Genomic DNA, 20781 nt, shown 5'->3' on the forward strand with positions numbered 1-20781 from the left:
AATGTATTCACACATTAGAATGTCCAGACAACCTGTTGGAAGATCTTTGCTATACATCTTCATGCTCACCCTCTTCTTACAAACCTACGTACACATCCTATTTAGAGGTGTCTCATTATTATTACTTAAGCTTAAGACTTACTTAAAGGGACACTAAACCCCAAAAAAATATTTCATGATTCAGGTAGAGAATACAATTTTAAATAACTATCCAAATTACTTCTATTATCTAATTTGCTTAATTCTTTAGATATCCTTTGTTGAAGAAATATCAATGCACATAGGTGAGCCAATCACACAAGGCATTTATGTGCATCTATCAATCAGCAGCTACTGAGCATATCTAGATATGCTTTTCAGCAAAGAATATCAAGAGAATGAAGCAAATTAGATAATAGAAGTAAATTAAAAAGTTGTTTAAAATTGCTTGCTCTTTCTAAATCATGAAGGAAAAAATGTGGGTTTCATGTCCCTTTAAAGGACCAGTAAATGCAGTAGATTTGCATAAGCAACAAATGCATAATAAAAAGACAATGCAACAGCACTTAGTCTGAACTTCAAATGAGTAGTAGATTTTTTTTTCTGGCAAATTTAAATGTTATGTCTATTTCCACTCCCCCTGTATCATGTGACAGCCTTAACCAATCACAAATGCATATACGTATATTCTGTGAATTCTTGCACATGAAGTGTTTAGTCAAATGTGATCTTTACTTATATTGAAGCTTTAATTGTGGATTTATTATTTTATGCTCACTTCCATTTGCATGATGATAATAGTCTTTTAAAACAATAATAGGTTTATAAATATGTACTGTAAATGCCCCTTCATTAATTTGTATGACTTGAAGTCCAACAGATTTATGTTATCAATTTATAAGAAAACAAGACACTTATTAAGGTGTGTGGTTTACTTTGCAGGTTCTCAGGCTTGAAGGGCAAGTGGTCAGATATAAATCTGCTGCAGAGAGTGCTGAAAAAATAGAAGATGAGCTAAAGGCAGAAAAGCGGAGGCTTCAAAGAGAGGTAATCCCCCTTTTGTAACATCATTTATATATATTGATAAATTGCAGCTGTTTAAGCACTGTTGTTTTAATCCTGATAAAGCGCTATTATTAAACTGTACTATCTTTCTGATGGTAACTATTATGTTTACAAAAGCATTCAACATTCTATTTTACTACCTTTTGGTTGCAAGTATAAGCTGTATTATGGTAGAAAATATTGTCTAAATGGCATAAGAAATCATTGTTTACTATTGATCCCATCCCCTCTCCAAGCTGTTTCATTTTATATATGCAAATATACATATATTCTGAAATCCAAACTATTCTGAAATCCAACCTGTTCTAGTCCCCATCAGTTTGGTTAAAGGGTTTTCTACCTGTCTTAGCATTTTTACTTTTTGCATACAATAGCAAAAATGTTTCTTTTAAAAGTTAGTGTTTCAGTGACAGCTGTTATTCAGTGACATGCTGTTATTCGAGCATCTTGTTTATAGAGCACATATTGTGTCTGCAAATGTGCATAGGCTATGTGTGTGTGTCTGTGTATATATATATATATATATATATATATATATATATATATTTTTATATATATATATATATATATATATATAGAGAGAGAGAGAGAGAGATAGTGGCAAAGCCCTTGGCTTTTATAAGGTATGTGAGAGGAGCAGCTCTGGTCGCAAAATGAGGTATGAACCTGCTGTAGTAGCCGACAATTCCGAAGAAGGCTCTAACCTGCTTTTTCCTAAGAGGCCTGGGCCAATTCTGTATAGCTTATTGTTCAATTGGGGTTTCACTAACCCCCTTCCCACTATGTAACCTAAATACTTAGCCTCTGCCACTCCAATAAAACATTTTGAGGGGTTGGCGGTTAACCCAGATTTCCTAAAGGTTTCTACCACTGCCTCTACTTTCTGCAATTTAGAGTCCCAGTCTGTGCTATGGATTATGACATCATCCATGTATGCAGCGGAATAGTGTGCATGTGGCCTTAATAATTTATCCTTGAGCCTCTGAAAAGTTGCTGGAGCTCCATGGAGACTAAAGGACATCACCTTATATTGAAATTAACCATCTGGGGTTACAAAGGCAGTTTTCTCTCTGGCATGCTTAGTGAGGGGTATCTGCCAATACCCTTTTGTTAAATCCAATGTGGAAAGAAATCTGTCCTTAACTAGCCTCTCTACCAGTTTATCAACCCGTGGCATCGGGTAGGCATCAAACTTTGACGCTTCATTCAATTTCCTTAAATCATTACAAAAAAGAATAGAACCATCTGGTTTAGGTACCAAAACAATTGGGCTATACCAATTACTATGTGATTCTTCTATCACATCTAATTTAAGCATTTTCCTAACCTATGCTTGTACAGCCTTCCTTTTTACCTCAGGAATCCTGTATGGTTTTAACTTAAGGGTTACTCCAGGCTCAGTAATAATATCATGGGCAATTTCTTGTGTTCTGCCTGGCATAGGCGAGAAAACATCCTTTTTCCTCTCTATTTTCTTAACTTCCTTTACTTGTTCAGGTGTTAGCTCTGGGGAAATAGTTACTACTTGTTCTGGGACTTGAGGCTCAGCCCCGGTATCATATAACTGGGCTACCAATGCTTCTCTATCCCTCCATGGCTTAAGAAGATTTATGTCTAATATTTGCTCTTTCCTACGACGGTCAGGCTGACTAACTTTATAATTCACAGGGTTTACCTTTTCTTCTTGAGGGTATCATAATTAAAAGTAATTAATTCTGAGTGATGTCGTGCAACATTATCCCCAAATATTTAATAGCATTGGTTTGACATTTAAATGGACAAATTTTTAGTGTTTGGCGAAGTTCTGTCTGACTTAAATTAAGGTTCATAATTTCTGACTTAGAAAAATTAATTAGGAAGTTAGATATATGTCTAAAATCATCAAACTCTCTCATTAATTCTGGGATTGACATGCTAGGGTTAGTGAGTGTGAGGAAAATGTCATCCGTAAAAAGAGATAGTTTATATACGTCTGTTTGGAGAGATATTCCTCTAATAGCATTATTTTCCCGGATTTTTATGGCTAAAATTTCGATAGCACATGCAAACAATAGGGGCGACAGGGGGCACCCCTGTCTTGTTCCATTTTTAATATAGAAAGAATCGGAGAGAGTACCGTTTACTAGGATATGGGCGCTTGGATTATTATACAGAGCAAATATCTTTCCTAAGATACCTTCTCCAAAACCAAAACGCTCTAGAGAGTGATATAAAAACGTCCAATCTACGCGATCGAACGCTTTTTCTGTGTCCGTGGAGTGTTGGTATTTAAAGCGTGTTGTATTAGCTGCAAGGTGCGGATCGTGTTGTCTTTTGCTTCTCTGTTCATAATAAAGCCTACTTGGTCCCCATGTATAAGATAAGGTAAAAGCGGGCATATTCTATTAGCCAAGATTTTAGCAAATATTTTCGAATCTGTATTTAAAAGGGAGATTGGTCTGTAGTTCATAACCTGATCAGGAGGTTTCCCTGGTTTGGGAAGTAAAACTATTGTGGCCTCCAATGATTGTTTTAAAAAGGGGTTATTTTTATCTATTCCATTATAAAGGTTACATAAGTGGGGAGTCAATAGGGAGTGATATTTTTTATAATAGAGATTAGTAAAGCCGTCCGGGCCAGGAGCTTTACCGTTAGGTAAGTGATTAATAACATTGGTAATTTCCTCCGTTTGGATTGGTCGATCTAAGTATTCTTGTTGCTCTTTTGATAATGAAGGGATCCCAATGCCATCCAAATATTTTACTATTTTATGTTTAAGAGATTTATCATGTGTAGATGCTATGGGGTCAGATTCATTAAGATTATACAGTCCTTCAAAGTAGTCCCGAAACGCTTTTGCTATAGCTGTTGTACCTAAACAAGGGGAACCTTTTGTATTTTTAATGGACATGACAAAGGTCTTGTTAATTCGTCTACGTAATTTTCTCGCCAAAAACCTACCACTCTTATTATCGCTATCGAAATAAATTTGTTTAAGTTGAAGGGCTTTACGTTTATAGATATGCAACAATTGTGCATTCATATCTTGTCTTTTAGATTGTAACTCATCGAGAATGAGATTATCCTCAGGATTTTGTTTATGTCGGGATTCCAGAATAGTTATTTGATTTAATGTTTCTTCTAATCTAGCTCTTTTTTGTTTATTCAGCATGCTTTGGAGGCTAATACATTCACCCCGTATTACACTTTTGTGAGCTTCCCAGGATATTCTATTGTCTATGAGTGGGGAGATATTAATTTCAAAGTATTCCTTAATAGATTTCCCCAGCTTCTCAGTTATCAGAGAATCATCTAGTAGTGATGGATCAAATTTCCAATTGAAGTGTTTATTTGGAATGTCGGGCCATTTTAAGTCACAGCTCACGTAAGAGTGGTCTGACCACGTGCAGGGTAGAATTTTACTCTGTCTGACAAATGAAAAACTAGTGACATCCATAAGTATGTAGTCTATCCTGGAAAACAGTTTATGTGGGGCTGAGTAGAAAGTGTAATCTTTTATTAAAGGGTTGAGAGTCCTCCACACGTCATGTACCGCTATGTCTCGTAAGCATTGTTTAATTGTATTTATCCTTTTTAAGGGGATAGAGGTTGACTGAGTGGAGCAGTCTATGGATGGGTCAAGTGGTACGTTGAAGTCACCTCCAATTATTAAAGAGCCTTTCATAATATCGAGGAGTGTATTAGATATGTTTTTGAAATAACGGTGCTGGTTAAAGTTTGGGGCATATATACATGTCAATGTCACAATCTTTCCATATAATGTGCCTATCACTGCTAAAAATCTACCTTCTTTGTCTTTGTGGGTTGCAATCTCCTGAAAGGGGACATTGTGTTTTATCAGTATCCCTACTCCATTGGTTTTAGATAGGTTGGACAAGTAAAAACTTTGACCGAACTTAAATTTAAATGTTTGAGGTTCCCTACCCCTTTTGAAATGTGTTTCTTGTAACATCACAATGTCACTTTTTGTCTGTTTAAAGTCGTGAAGGGCAGAATTTCTCTTCAGAGGGGAATTAAGGCCTTTACAGTTAATAGATATTACCTTAATCTGGTTACTTTGTTTGTTTGTCATGTTGAGATATGGGTAAGTGGAAATGTGTTATTTTGTAGGCAAAGAGTAGTGTTTCGTGGATGAGTGTGATCATTTATGCAGGCAATTGCACTCTCCCGAACAGCCATTATCAGAAGTAGAGAGAAAAGAAAGTAAAACGTAAACAGAGAAGAGAGGAAAATGAGCATAGGTAAATGGAGTGGGGAAGGGGTGGTGTACCGGAGACTTCCATTTAAGAGGTAATAAGAGGATTGAGGATATATTTCAAGTAAATATTATTATAAGCCTCCTAACTATTAGATACCTTAGAGATGGGAAAAACAATTACATTTGAACAACATTTCACTCAACAAAGGGTCAACCTAGCTTTTGCTTTTCAAACAGTCAAAGTATATAACTTCTCTAACAGTAAATAACTTTCACAAGATATAGACAATGCAACACAGCCGAGATAGGCTAGAAGAAACCAGGCTGTCCTCACATGAGTTATTTAAGTGGTAACAGTATTGTCTCTAGTCTTTTCCATAGCTTCCTATAACCACTTGTGTTTTGACTGTCTAGACCGTCACCATAGACAACATAAAGTTTAATTGAAATAAACCTGCAAAAAAGATATTTAACAATCCTAAAAAATAAATAACAAACACAGAACACAAATAATGTAGCACAGCAAAAATAAGCTTAAAGGATACTTGCTGCCCTTTCAGGGAGCTATTAAGTGAGTTCTATTACATCTCCAGACTCTCCAGAGTTTCAGGTGACGGTTTCAGAGTTCAAATCTGGTTGGGTTATCTTCTGTTTGAAGTTTCTCTTCCGACGATGAACTGTAGCCCACTCTGGGCGCCTTTCTTTCCAACGAGAAGATCCGCCCTGTGACTCCATTGAGTTGTTTTGGTCTGTGGGAATAGGGAATGTCAGATTGAGACCTTTAGAAAAAGAGTCCAAGTCGTTCAGACCTCTATATATCCATGTTTTGCCATCCAGGAACACAATTAGACCAAATGGGTATCCCCAACGATATCTTATGTTGTTTTTCTGTAGCACAGATGTGATAAATTTAGAGTCTTTTCTTTTCTGTAATGTGAGGGGGCTCAAATCCAAATATGCTTGTAGTTCATGGTCCTGATATTTGTAGTTGGGATTGTCCCTGAAATGCTGCCAAATAGTATCTTTATCTTTGAAATTAAGGAATTTCATAATGACTTCACGAGGTGGTGCTTGACTTGGGGGTTTCGCTCTTGGAGCTCGATGAGCCCTCTCTAGTGGAATCATTATTGCAGGTTCTGGTGATCCTGAGAGAGAGTGGAACAGAAGTTGCACATAGTCTTCTAAATCATCTGATTCTATCGTTTCAGGGATCCCTCTAATTCTCAAATTATTCCTGCGGCCTCTATTGTCCAGATCTTCAATTTTGTCATTCAAATCCTGTATCAGGGAAGATTGTTGTTCTTGGTGTTCAGTTATATCTTTGATATCTTTCATTGTTTCATCTTGCATAGTTTCTAGAGCTTCGACTCTGTAACCTATGTCTGTTATATCCTTTCGAAGTTCAGAGATCTCCGTTTTGATCAGGTCTTTCAAAGAGTCTATATCTGTTTTAGATGGGAGTTCGCAAATTTTAGATAGGATTTGTGATAACTGGTCTTGCTGTACTTCCGCTATAGGGTTTGCTGGTGCTGTTATTTTGTCAGGTTGTTTTGTATTTGAGGGCTCCTGCCCCGGGCTCTCCCTTTCTTGGGATTGGAAAAAAGTTGAGACTGATACAGGAGTAGTATTATGAGGTTTAAGGGACTTTTCAGGCTTTGTTTGTCTTCTTGATGTCATTTTTGTATTTATAAGAGATTAAAACAATTAGAAATTGTAATTCCCTTTTTGAGGCACTAGATGGGGCTCTTGCTATGATAATGAAGCCTTACAAGCAGATGCTAGGCTGCGCAGTAGAAATAACAATATTATGTGTTCATAACATTATGCTGTTTTTATTTTGTCTCCTTTTCTCCAACATAGGTGTGTCCGGTCCACGGCGTCATCCTTATTTGTGGGATATTCTCCTCCCCAACAGGAAATGGCAAAGAGCCCAGCAAAGCTGGTCACATGATCCCTCCTAGGCTCCGCCTTCCCCAGTCATTCTCTTTGCCGTTGTACAGGCAACATCTCCACGGAGATGGCTTAGAGTTTTTTGGTGTTTAACTGTAGTTTTTATTATTCAATCAAGAGTTTGTTATTTTAAAATAGTGCTGGTATGTACTATTTACTCTGAAACAGAAAAGAGATGAAGATTTCTGTTTGTAAGAGGAAAATGATTTTAGCAACCGTTACTAAAATCGATGGCTGTTTCCACACAGGACTGTTGAGAGGAATTAACTTCAGTTGGGGGAAACAGTGAGCAGACTTTTGCTGCTTGAGGTATGACACATTTCTAACAAGACGATGTAATGCTGGAAGCTGTCATTTTCCCTATGGGATCCGGTAAGCCATTTTTATTACATAAGAAAAAAAGGGCTTCACAAGGGCTTTTAAGACTGTAGACATTTTCTGGGCTAAAACGATTGAGATATAAGCATATTTTATACTTCATAGCTTTGAGGAATTATTTTATTCTTGGGAATTATGTAAAATAACCGGCAGGCACTGTATTGGACACCTTATTCCCTAGGGGCTTTCCCTAATCATAGGCAGAGCCTCATTTTCGCGCCTCTATTGCGCACTTGTTTTTGGGAAGCATGACATGCAGATGCATGTGTGAGGAGCTCTGATACATAGAAAAGACTTTCTGAAGGCGTCATCTGGTATCGTATTCCCCTTTGGGCTTGGTTGGGTCTCAGCAAAGCAGATACCAGGGACTGTAAAGGGGTTAAATATAAAAACGGCTCCGGTTCCGTTATTTTAAGAGTTAAAGCTTTCAAATTTGGTGTGCAATACTTTTAAGGCTTTAAGACACTGTGGTGAAATTTTGGTGAATTTTGAGCAATTCCTTCATACTTTTTCACATTTGCAGTAATAAAGTGTGTTCAGTTTAAAATTTAAAGTGACAGTAACGGTTTCATTTTAAAACGTTTTTTGTACTTTGTTATCAAGTTTATGCCTGTTTAACATGTCTGAACTACCAGATAGACTGTGTTCTGTATGTGGGGAAGCCAAGGTTCCTTCTCATTTAAATAGATGTGATTTATGTGACACAAAATTTAGAGAAAATGATGCCCGAGATGATTCCTCAAGTGAGGGGAGTAAGCATGGTACTGCATCATCCCCTCCTTCGTCTACACCAGTCTTGCCCACACAGGAGGCCCCTAGTACATCTAGTGCGCCAATACTCCTTACTATGCAACAATTAACGGCTGTAATGGATAATTCTATCAAAAACATTTTAGCCAAAATGCCCACTTATCAGCGAAAGCGCGACTGCTCTGTTTTAGACAATACTGAAGAGCATGAGGACGCTGATGATATTGGTTCTGAAGTGCCCCTACACCAGTCTGAGGGGGCCAGGGAGGTTTTGTCTGAGGGAGAAATTTCAGATTCAGGGAAAATTTCTCAACAAGCTGAACCTGATGTGATTACATTCAAATTTAAATTGGAACATCTCCGCGCCCTGCTTAAGGAGGTGTTATCTACTCTGGATGATTGTGAGAATTTGGTCATTCCAGAGAAATTATGTAAAATGGACAAGTTCCTAGAGGTCCCGGGGCCCCCCGAAGCTTTTCCTATACCCAAGCGGGTGGCGGACATTGTAAACAAAGAATGGGAAAGGCCCGGCATACCTTTCGTCCCTCCCCCTATATTTAAGAAATTGTTTCCTATGGTCGACCCCAGAAAGGACTTATGGCAGACAGTCCCCAAGGTCGAGGGGGCGGTTTCTACTCTAAACAAACGCACCACTATACCCATAGAAGATAGTTGTGCTTTCAAAGATCCTATGGATAAAAAATTAGAGGGTTTGCTTAAAAAGATGTTTGTTCAGCAAGGTTACCTTCTACAACCAATTTCATGCATTGTTCCTGTCACTACAGCAGCGTGTTTCTGGTTCGATGAACTAGAAAAGGCGCTCAAAGATTCTTCTTATGAGGAGATTTTGGACAGAATTCATACTCTCAAATTGGCTAACTCTTTCACCCTAGACGCCACTTTGCAATTGGCTAGATTAGCGGCGAAAAATTCTGGGTTTGCTATTGTGGCGCGCAGAGCGCTTTGGCTAAAATCTTGGTCAGCGGATGCGTCTTCCAAGAACAAATTGCTTAACATTCCTTTCAAGGGGAAAACGCTGTTTGGCCCTGACTTGAAAGAGATTATTTCTGATATCACTGGGGGCAAGGGCCACGCCCTTCCTCAGGATAGGTCTTTCAAGGCCAAAAATAAACCTAATTTTCGTCCCTTTCGCAGAAACGGACCAGCCCCAAGTGCTACGTCCTCTAAGCAAGAGGGTAATACTTCTCAAGCCAAGCCAGCCTGGAGGCCAATGCAAGGCTGGAACAAAGGTAAGCAGGCCAAGAAACCTGCCACTGCTACCAAGACAGCATGAGATGTTGGCCCCCGATCCGGGACCGTATCTGGTGGGGGGCAGACTCTCTCTCTTCGCTCAGGCTTGGGCAAGAGATGTTCTGGATCCTTGGGCGCTAGAAATAGTCTCCCAAGGTTATCTTCTGGAATTCAAGGGGCTTCCCCCAAGGGGGAGGTTCCACAGGTCTCAATTGTCTTCAGACCACATAAAAAAACAGGCATTCTTACATTGTGTAGAAGACCTGTTAAAAATGGGAGTGATTCATCCTGTTCCATTAGGAGAACAAGGGATGGGGTTCTACTCCAATCTGTTCGTAGTTCCCAAAAAAGAGGGAACATTCAGACCAATCTTAGATCTCAAGATCCTAAACAAGTTTCTCAAGGTTCCATCGTTCAAAATGGAAACCATTCAAACAATTCTTCCTTCCATCCAGGAAGGTCAATTCATGACCACGGTGGATTTAAAGGATGCGTATCTACATATTCCTATCCACAAGGAACATCATCGGTTCCTAAGGTTCGCATTTCTGGACAAGCATTACCAGTTTGTGGCACTTCCGTTCGGATTAGCCACTGCTCCAAGAATTTTCACAAAGGTACTAGGGTCCCTTCTAGCGGTGCTAAGACCAAGGGGCATTGCAGTAGTACCTTACTTGGACGACATACTGATTCAAGCGTCGTCCCTTCCACAAGCAAAGGCTCACACGGACATTGTCCTGGCCTTTCTCAGATCTCACGGGTGGAAAGTGAACGTAGAAAAAAGTTCTCTATCTCCGTCAACAAGGGTTCCCTTCTTGGGAACAATAATAGACTCCTTAGAAATGAGGATTTTTCTGACAGAGGCCAGAAAATCAAAACTTCTAAACTCTTGTCAAATACTTCATTCTGTTCCTCTTCCTTCCATAGCGCAGTGCATGGAAGTAATAGGTTTGATGGTAGCGGCAATGGACATAGTTCCTTTTGCGCGAATTTATCTAAGACCATTACAACTGTGCATGCTCAGTCAGTGGAATGGGGATTATACAGACTTGTCTCCGATGATACAAGTAGATCAGAGGACCAGAGATTCACTCCGTTGGTGGCTGTCCCTGGACAACCTGTCACAGGGGATGAGCTTCCGCAGACCAGAGTGGGTCATTGTCACGACCGACGCCAGTCTGGTGGGCTGGGGCGCGGTCTGGGGACCCCTGAAAGCTCAGGGTCTTTGGTCTCGGGAAGAATCTCTTCTCCCGATAAATATTCTGGAACTGAGAGCGATATTCAATGCTCTCAAGGCTTGGCCTCAGCTAGCAAAGGCCAAATTCATACGGTTTCAATCAGACAACATGACGACTGTTGCGTACATCAACCATCAGGGGGGAACAAGGAGTTCCCTGGCGATGGAAGAAGTGACCAAAATCATTCAATGGGCGGAGACTCACTCCTGCCACTTGTCGGCAATCCACATCCCAGGAGTGGAAAATTGGGAAGCGGATTTTCTGAGTCGTCAGACATTTCATCCGGGGGAGTGGGAACTCCATCCGGAAATCTTTGCCCAAATTACTCAATTGTGGGGCATTCCAGACATGGATCTGATGGCCTCTCGTCAGAACTTCAAGGTTCCTTGCTACGGGTCCAGATCCAGGGATCCCAAGGCGACTCTAGTAGATGCACTAGTAGCACCTTGGACCTTCAAACTAGCTTATGTATTCCCGCCGTTTCCTCTCATCCCCAGGCTGGTAGCCAGGATCAATCAGGAGAGGGCATCGGTGATCTTGATAGCTCCTGCGTGGCCACGCAGGACTTGGTATGCAGACCTGGTGAATATGTCATCGGCTCCACCATGGAAGCTACCTTTGAGACGAGACCTCCTTGTTCAAGGTCCGTTCGAACATCCGAATCTGGTCTCACTCCAACTGACTGCTTGGAGATTGAACGCTTGATCTTATCAAAGCGAGGGTTCTCAGATTCTGTCATTGATACTCTTGTTCAGGCCAGAAAGCCTGTAACTAGAAAAATCTACCACAAAATATGGAAAAAATATATCTGTTGGTGTGAATCTAAAGGATTCCCTTGGGACAAGATAAAAATTCCTAAGATTCTATCCTTTCTTCAAGAAGGTTTGGAGAAAGGATTATCTGCAAGTTCTTTGAAGGGACAGATTTCTGCCTTGTCTGTGTTACTTCACAAAAAGCTGGCAGCTGTGCCAGATGTTCAAGCCTTTGTTCAGGCTCTGGTTAGAATCAAGCCTGTTTACAAACCTTTGACTCCTCCTTGGAGTCTCAATTTAGTTCTTTCAGTTCTTCAGGGGGTTCCGTTTGAACCCTTACATTCCGTTGATATTAAGTTATTATCTTGGAAAGTTTTGTTTTTGGTTGCAATTTCTTCTGCTAGAAGAGTTTCAGAATTATCTGCTCTGCAGTGTTCTCCCCCTTATCTGGTGTTCCATGCAGATAAGGTGGTTTTGCGTACTAAACCTGGTTTTCTTCCGAAAGTTGTTTCTAACAAAAACATTAACCAGGAGATAGTCGTGCCTTCTTTGTGTCCGAATCCAGTTTCAAAGAAGGACCGTTTGTTGCACAATTTGGATGTAGTTCGTGCTCTAAAATTCTATTTAGATGCTACAAAGGATTTTAGACAAACATCTTCCTTGTTTGTTGTTTATTCTGGTAAAAGGAGAGGTCAAAAAGCAACTTCTACCTCTCTCTCTTTTTGGCTTAAAAGCATCATCAGATTGGCTTACGAGACTGCCGGACGGCAGCCTCCTGAAAGAATCACAGCTCATTCCACTAGGGCTGTGGCTTCCACATGGGCCTTCAAGAACGAGGCTTCTGTTGATCAGATATGTAAGGCAGCGACTTGGTCTTCACTGCACACTTTTACTAAATTTTACAAATTTGATACTTTTGCTTCTTCTGAGGCTATTTTTGGGAGAAAGGTTTTGCAAGCCGTGGTGCCTTCCATCTAGGTGACCTGATTTGCTCCCTCCCTTCATCCGTGTCCTAAAGCTTTGGTATTGGTTCCCACAAGTAAGGATGACGCCGTGGACCGGACACACCTATGTTGGAGAAAACAGAATTTATGTTTACCTGATAAATTACTTTCTCCAACGGTGTGTCCGGTCCACGGCCCGCCCTGGTTTTTTTAATCAGGTCTGATAATTTATTTTCTTTAACTACAGTCACCACGGTATCATATGATTTCTCCTATGCAAATATTCCTCCTTTACGTCGGTCGAATGACTGGGGAAGGCGGAGCCTAGGAGGGATCATGTGACCAGCTTTGCTGGGCTCTTTGCCATTTCCTGTTGGGGAGGAGAATATCCCACAAGTAAGGATGACGCCGTGGACCGGACACACCGTTGGAGAAAGTAATTTATCAGGTAAACATAAATTCTGTTTTTATTATTGCATTAAAGTTCCCCTCAGGTTTTTCAGATGTGACAGTGTCATTTATTTCAGAGTAAAAATGTGCAAGGTGATGTTTACATTATCTTCTGTAATTTTACTCCACTTTTTAATTAGCTACATTAAGCAGATCTATAACAACTTTGAGAATGTTAAAAGATAGTTGTCTCCACAATACAGTTGCTTAATTTAAGCATTCACTTCATGTTTTGGTCAGTGTAGGTCAGTGTAGGGGATTGGTGTGTTAAAGCTTTATTGTAGCATATTATCCCCTAAGCACTAGGTATATCATGAGCAGCTGCGCAGTGCCCGATGTGGGCTACAATTGTATTTAATATGGGCTTGCCCTATTCTGACTATATGTCTGGGGTCAGATCATATATATTTAAAGGCATGGGTGTGAGGTGCATTTAACTTTTATTTGTCTGCACCTGATGCTGGGCTTAGATGCGGCGTTCCGGCTGCCTCATGGAGCAGGCTATTAAAGATGGCGGCGGCAGATCAGTTTGTGCAGCTTGCGCACCGGACTCCTCCTGAAATATAGCGATCAGAGACCTTTTAGATCGCTTGATGGTAACCGCTGCAGTCCTTGAGCTTTCCCCCACCGTCTGTAGGCTTTTGTAGGATCCTCTGCTACAACTTATGCTGATTTTGGAGCTCCGGTCTCACGGAGCTAACTCACAGAGCGGCCATGTCCCGGCGTGGCCAAACTCCGCCCCCCCAGGGTTTACCTTTTCTATTATTTCATAAGGTCCCTGCCAACGAGCCAAAAGCTTACTCTCAGCTGTAGGAACCAAAACCATTACCCTGTCACCCTGTTTAAATTGCCTTACATTAGCACTCTGGGCAGAAAGCACAATCTTTTCTTTATTTCTTCATAAACCCCTGGCCAAAAGAACTTTCTCAGGACCCTTTCCTGACTTTTCTCTACCCCCAGATGTCCTCCCAAAAGCTGTGAATGGGTAAAATCTAACACCTTCCTAGTATGAGAGGTAGGCACAACTAGCTGTTCTATCTCTTGACCGTCCTCTGATATTACTCGTTACAGAAGGTCATTTTTAACCATAAAATAGGTGTATACACTTTTTGTTTGACCTTCTACAGGTGCCCCATTAACCTTTACTACCCTGCTCTTTGCATGAAGTAGCAAGGGATCATTAGCTTGTTCTCGTCCAAAGCTATTGCTAATAATATCCAGTTCACAGGGAACATTTTCAGCAATTTCTCTTCCCTGACCTATTTTAGATGTGCACTGAGTGGCCACACCTTTATTACTACGTTTCCCCTGCTCATTTAACAAAACGTCATTAAGGGCTTTATTAAATCTTTGTTTACTCTTCCTGCGCTCTCTTCTAGATTTACTACTTTTGGGATTGGATGCATACAAATCGGGGTGAATGAAAGGGAAAACTTCATGTAGACTCCTATCCCCTGTTTCAACCTCTGCCTCCCCTGTTTAACAGTAACTTGAGACTGTATTAGGGTGTGAAACTCTGGAAAGTTTCTTCCTATAACCAAGGGATAGGGCAGTGAAGGTATTTGTATTAATTTCCCAAGTACAGAGACACTTGTAACAGCAGTAGGATAAGTAACAGTGTACCCATGAATACACAGTACCCCTATTGTCTTATTCTTTTGCAACTGTGATTGTTCCACTAAATCTCACTAGAGTTAAGGCACTGCCAGAGTCCACCAAAGCCTCTGTATCTCTTTTATTAAAGCATACTGAAGGTGTGTATGCTTTCTCCCATTCCTGCTAGGCAAATAAGTCCACAAAAGTCCAATGGTTCTTCTCCTAGGGCACATTGCATTGGTTCTAGTAGGTTTGGGCATCCTGCCCTGACATGTCCTTTGGCACCATACTCAAAGCAGGTTATAGCGTTCCTCCCCAAACGATCCACTCTTGGCAAAGTGTGGCTTATCTGATAGAGATCTGCTGGTTCAGCTTCAACTTCAGCTTTCTGTTTTCTGGCCTCTGGGTCCCAAAAGTCTTTTGTTGTCTGAGATATTCTGAAACAAATTTAGATGGCATAGGACAGGCTTTCTCAAGGACCCTGGCAGCAAGGTATCTTTCCACTTGACAATACAATACAAAAAAATGTATACAGAAAATGTTAGATGGTGATAAACAATTATCTGTTACAATGGACTGAGAAACAATACTCACCTTTAAATTTGACCGCTGCCTTCTTTCAGTCTCTCCCCAGGGACTGTGATATACAATGGAAAAGGTAGTAGTAGATGGCGCTGGTCTTTGAGGAAATCAATTTCTCTAATGATAAAGAGAAACCGGCTTATTGTGTATGTTAAAGCCAAGTGAATAAGATGCAGTATACTCACTCCTTAAGTTGCATATGGTCAGCTTGTGAGGAGTGTCTCTCTCTGGTGTTAGGTAGTAAAGCTCCAGGGAGGTTTTTAATGTAACTGGGAGTAAAATGGACTCCATAAACAGTGTGTAAACCCACTGATAACAAATTAAGTAGTAACTTACTTCATCAGTAAAGTAAATCCGTCCGTCACAGCAAAGAAGAAGAAATCTTCCAATAGCATAAAAATATATTTCTCTTGTTAAGTGTATCCAGTCCACGGATCATCCATTACTTATGGAATATATTCTCCTTCCCAACAGGAAGCTGCAAGAGTCCACCCACAGCAAAGCTGCTATATAGCTCCTCCCCTAACTGCCATATTCAGTCATTCTCTTGCAAGCCTCAACATAGATAGGAGGTCGTGAGAGTCTGTGGTGCTTTCTACTTAGTTTATTCTTCAATCAAAAGTTTGTTATTTTTAAATGGCACCGGAGTGTGCTGTTTATCTCAGGCAGTATTTGGAAGAAGAATCTGCCTGCGTTTTTCTATGATCTTAGCAGACGTAACTAAGATCCATTTGCTGTTCTCACACATTCTGAGGAGTGAGGTACTTCAGAGGGGGAATGGCGTGCAGGTTTTCCTGCAGATAAGGTATGTGCAGTAAAATATTTTTCTAGGAATGGAATTGACTAAGAAAATACTGCTGATACCGAAGTAATGTAAGTAAAGCCTTAAATGCAGCGATAGCGACTGGTATCAGGCTTATTAATAGAGATACATACTCTTATAAAAATGTGTTTTAAAACGTTTGCTGGCATGTTTAATAGTTTTTTAACGTACATTGGTGATAACACTTTGATGTTGGTATAGCCTTAAATGCAGTAAAAGCGACTGGTATCAGGCTTATTAATAGAGATACATACTCTTGTAAAAATGTGTTTTAAAACGTTTGCTGGCATGTTTAATCGTTTTTTAACATATGTTTGGTGATAAAACTTATTGGGGCCTAAGTTTTTTCCACATGGCTGGCTTAAATTTTGCATAGAAACAGTTAACTGAAGCTTCCCACTGTTGGCTGTGGCAGTTTGTTGTGTCTGTTTTTAAAAACGTCTATGTCGTTTTTTTTTTTGTTTTGTTTTTTATCTGTTTTTTGCATTAAGGGGTTAATCATCCATTTGCAAGTGGGTGCAATGCTCTGTTACCTTATTACATGTACTGTAAAAATTTCGTTTGTTTTACTGCCTTTTTTTCACTGTTTTTCAAATTTTGACAAAATTTGTTTCTCTTAAAGGCACAGTAACGTTTTATATATTTGCTTGTTAACTTGATTTAAAGTGTTTTCCAAGCTTACTAGTCTCATTATTAGTCTGTTCTAACATGTCTGACATAGAGGAAGCTCTGTGTTCATTATGTTTTAAAGCCATGGTGGAACCCCATCTTAGAATGTGTACCAGATGTACTGATTTCATGTTAAACAATAAAGATCATTTTTTGTCTTTAAAAACATTATCACCAGAGGATTTTGTCGTGGGGGTAGTTATGCCGACTAACTCTCCCCACGTGTCAGACCTTTTGACTCCCGCTTTAGGGACTCACGCTCAAATGGCGCCAAGTACATCAAGGGCACCCATAGCGTTTCTTTTACCAGGGGATTCTGTCGAGGGGAAAGTTATGCCGACTAACTCTCCCCACGTGTCAGACCCTTCGACTCCCGCTTCAGGGACTCACGCTCAAATGGCGCCAAGTACATCAAGGGCACCCATAGCGTTTATTTTACAAGACATGGCAAAGGTGGTGAATAATATTCTGGCAGCAGTATTAGTCAGACTACCTGAAATTAAAGGAAAGCAGTTAGCTCTGGGGGTAGATACAGAACATACAGACGCTTTAAGAACCATGTATGATACTACCTCACAATATGCTTAGTCTGTGGGTGATTTTTTTTTTGACTCAGGGAAGATGATTTAACCTGATTCTGATATTTCTACATTTAAAATTTATGCTTGAGAACCTCCACTTGTTGCTCAGGGAGGCTTTGGCTGCTCTGAATGAATGTGTACAATCGCAGGGCCAGAGAAATTGTGTAGACTGGATAAATAATATGCAGTGCCGGTGTGTACTGATGTTTTTCCAATACCTAAAGAGGTTTACTAAATTTTTTTTAATAAGGAATGGGATAGACCAGGTGTGCCGTTCTCTTCCCCTCCTATTTTTTAGAAGAATGTTTTCTAATAGTTACCACCACACGGGACTTCTGGCAGACAGTTCCTAAGGTGGAGAGAAGAGTTTCTACTCTAGCTAAGCGTACCACTACCTCTGACGAGGACAGTTGTGCTTTTTAGATCCAATGGATAAAAAATGTTTATTCAACAGGGTTTTATCCTGCAGCCCCTTGCATACATTGCTTCTGTCACTGCTGCTGCGGCGTTCTGGGTTGAGTCTCTTGATGAGGCTTTACAGTTAAGCGACTCCATTGGATGAATATATTTGACAAGCTTATGCTAGCCAATTCCTTTGTTTTCTGATGCCTTGTTCATTTGACTAGACTAACGGCTAAGAATTCTGTTTTTTACTATACTGGCGCGCAGAGCGCTATGGCTTATATCATGGTCAGCTGTCGTGACTTTAATAAATAAGCTACTTAACTTCCCTTCAAGGGGCATACCCTATTCGGGCCTGGTTTGAAGGAGATTATTGCTTATATCACTGGAGGAAAAGGTCATGCCCTTCCTCAGGATAGGTCTAAATCAAGGGCAAAAAAAAAAAAAAAAAAATCTAATTTTCGTACCTTTTAAAAACTTCAGGGCAGGTGTGGCATCCTCTTCCTCTAAGGCAAAACAAGAGGGAATTTTTGCTCAGTCCAAGGCGGTCTGGAGACAATCGGACCTGGAACAAAGATAAGCAGGCCAAGGAGCCTGCTGCTGCCTCTAAGGCAGCATGAAGGAACGGACCCCTATCCGGTAACGGATCCTATAGGGGGCAGACTTTCATTCTTCGCCCAGGCGTGGGCAAGAGATGCCCAGGATCCCTAGGCATTGGAATTGATATCCCAGAGACATCTTCTGGATTTCAAAGATTCCCCCCCCAAAAAAGGGGAGATTTCGCCTTTCACAATTATCTGCAAACCAGATAAAGAAGGAGGCATTCTTACATTGTGTACGAGATCCATCCAGTTCCAAGAGAGGAACAGGGACAGAGTTTTTACTCAAATCTGTTTGTGGTTCCCAAGGAGAGGGAACCTTCAGACCTATTTTGGATCTAAAGATCTTAAACAAATTCCTCAGAATTCCGTCATTTAAGATGGAAACTATTCGTACCATCTTAACTATGATCCAGGAGAGTCAATAGAGGACTACAATGGATTTGAAGGATGCTTATCCTCACATTGTGATGCATAAAGATCACCATCGTTTTTCAGGTTTGCCTTTCTAGACAGGCATTACCAGTTTGTAGCTCTTTCCTTTGGGATATCTACAGCCCCAAGAATCTTTATGGAGGTTCTGGGGTCGCTTTGGCGGTCCTTAGACCGCGGGGCATAGAAGTGGCCCCTTATTTAGGCGACATCCTGATACAGGCGTCAAACATCCAAATTGCCCAGTCTCATACGGACGTAGTACTGGCATTTCTGAGATCACATGGGTGGAAAGTGAACAAGGAAAGAGTTCTCTATCCCCAATCTCAAGGGTTTCCCTCCTAGGGACTCTGATAGATTCTGTAGAAATGAAAATTTACCTGACGGAGTCCAGGTTGTCAAAGTTTCTAAATTTCTGCCGTGTTTTTTCATCCCATCCGCGCCCTTCGGTGGCTCAGTACATGAATGAAATCGGCTTAATGGTAGCGGCAAGGGACATAGTACCGTTTGCACGTCTACATTTCAGACCGCTGCAACTATGCATGCTCAGTCAGAGGAACGGGGATTACACAGATTTGTCCCCCTGTTAAACCTGGACCAAGAGACCAGAGATTCTCTTCTCTGGTGACTATGTCGGGTCCATCTGTCCAAGGGTATGACCTTCCGCAGGTCAGATGGGACAATTGTTACAATAGATGCCAGCCTTTTAGGTTGGGTTGCAGTCTGGAACTCCCTGAAGGCTCAGGGATAGTGGACTTAGGAGGAGACCCTCCTTCTAATAAATATTCTGGAACTGGGAGTGATATTCCATGCTCTTCAGACTTGGCCTCAGTTAGCAACTCTGAGGTACATCATACTCAGTCGGACAATATACACGACTGTGGCTTACATCAGCCATCAAGGGGGAACAGAAGTTCCCTAGCGATGTTAGAAGTCTTACAATAATTCACTGGACAGAGACTCACTCTTGTCTATCAGCTATCCATATCCCAGGTGTTGAGAACTGGGAGGTGGATTTTCTAAGTCGTCAGACTTTTCTTCCGGGTGAGTGGGATTTCCTCCGGAGGTCAAGACCAAGCAGGAGAGGGCTTTGGTGTTTTTGACAGCGCCTGCGTAGCCACGCAGGACCTGGTATGCAGATCTGGTGGACATGTCATCCTTTCCATCACGGTCTCTGCTTCTGAGACAGGTCCCTCTACCTCAGGGTCCTTTCAACCATCTAAATAGAATCAATCTGAGATGGACTGCCTGGAGACTGAACGCTTGATGTTATCAAAGCATGGCTTCTCCGAGTCAGTCATTGATACCTTAATACAGACATGAAAGCCTGTCTCTAGGAAAATTGAACATAGATATGGTGTAAATATCTGATTGTTATGAATCCAAGGGTTACTCATGGAGTAAAGTCTGGATTCCCAGGATATTATCTTTTCTCCAAGATGTTTTTGAGAAAAGGGTTGTCAGCTAATTCCTTAAAAGGGGACAGATTTTTACTCTGTCTATTTTTTTGCACAAGCGTCTGGCAGGTATTCTAGACGTTCAGGCATTTGGTCAGGGTTTGGTTAGATCCAAGCCTGTGTTTAAAACTGTTGCTCCGCCATGGAGCTTAAACCTGATTCTTAAGGTTCTTCAAGAAGTTCCGTTTGAACCTTTTTTTGTTCCATAGATATCAATCTTTATCTTGGAAAGTTCCTTTTGGGTAGCTAATTCCTCGACTCGTAGAGTCTCCAAGTTATCTGTGTTACAATGTGATTCTCCTTATCTGGTCCTTCGTACGGATAAGGTAGTCCTGCGTACCATCCTGGGTTTTTTCCTAAGGTGGTATCTAACAAGTACATCACTCAAGAGATAGTTGTTCCATGCTTGTATCCTAATCCTTCCTCAAAGAAGGAACGTCTATTACACAATATTGGACGTGGTTTGTGCTTTAAATTTTTACTTACAAGCTACTACAGTTTTCATCAAACATTCACCTTGTTTGTTGTCTATTCTGGACAGAGGAGAGGTCAAAAGACTTCAGCAGCCTCTCTGTCTTTTTGGTTAAAAAGCATAATTCATTTAGCTTATGAGACTGCTGGACAGCAGCCTCCTGAAGGGATTACAGCTCATTCTACTAGAGCTGTGGTTTTCACTTGGGCCTTT

The 20781-nt window shown here is 40.8% G+C and overlaps 1 protein-coding gene across 8 annotated transcripts in view; it reads left to right on the forward strand.

Annotated features, from left to right (window-relative positions):
* The window catches only part of LRRFIP2 (LRR binding FLII interacting protein 2), a 658447-nt gene that overhangs the window by 624276 nt on the left and 13390 nt on the right, over positions 1–20781 (forward strand). For all 8 annotated transcript variants that reach the window (XM_053714454.1, XM_053714450.1, XM_053714453.1 and 5 more), the window contains one exon: positions 922–1026. In XM_053714454.1, the coding sequence (XP_053570429.1) occupies positions 922–1026 (105 nt within the window). The remainder of the gene's footprint in view (positions 1–921; positions 1027–20781) is intronic.

Source organism: Bombina bombina, chromosome 5, assembly GCF_027579735.1.
Source record: "Bombina bombina isolate aBomBom1 chromosome 5, aBomBom1.pri, whole genome shotgun sequence".
NCBI classification, from domain to species: Eukaryota; Metazoa; Chordata; class Amphibia; order Anura; family Bombinatoridae; genus Bombina; species Bombina bombina.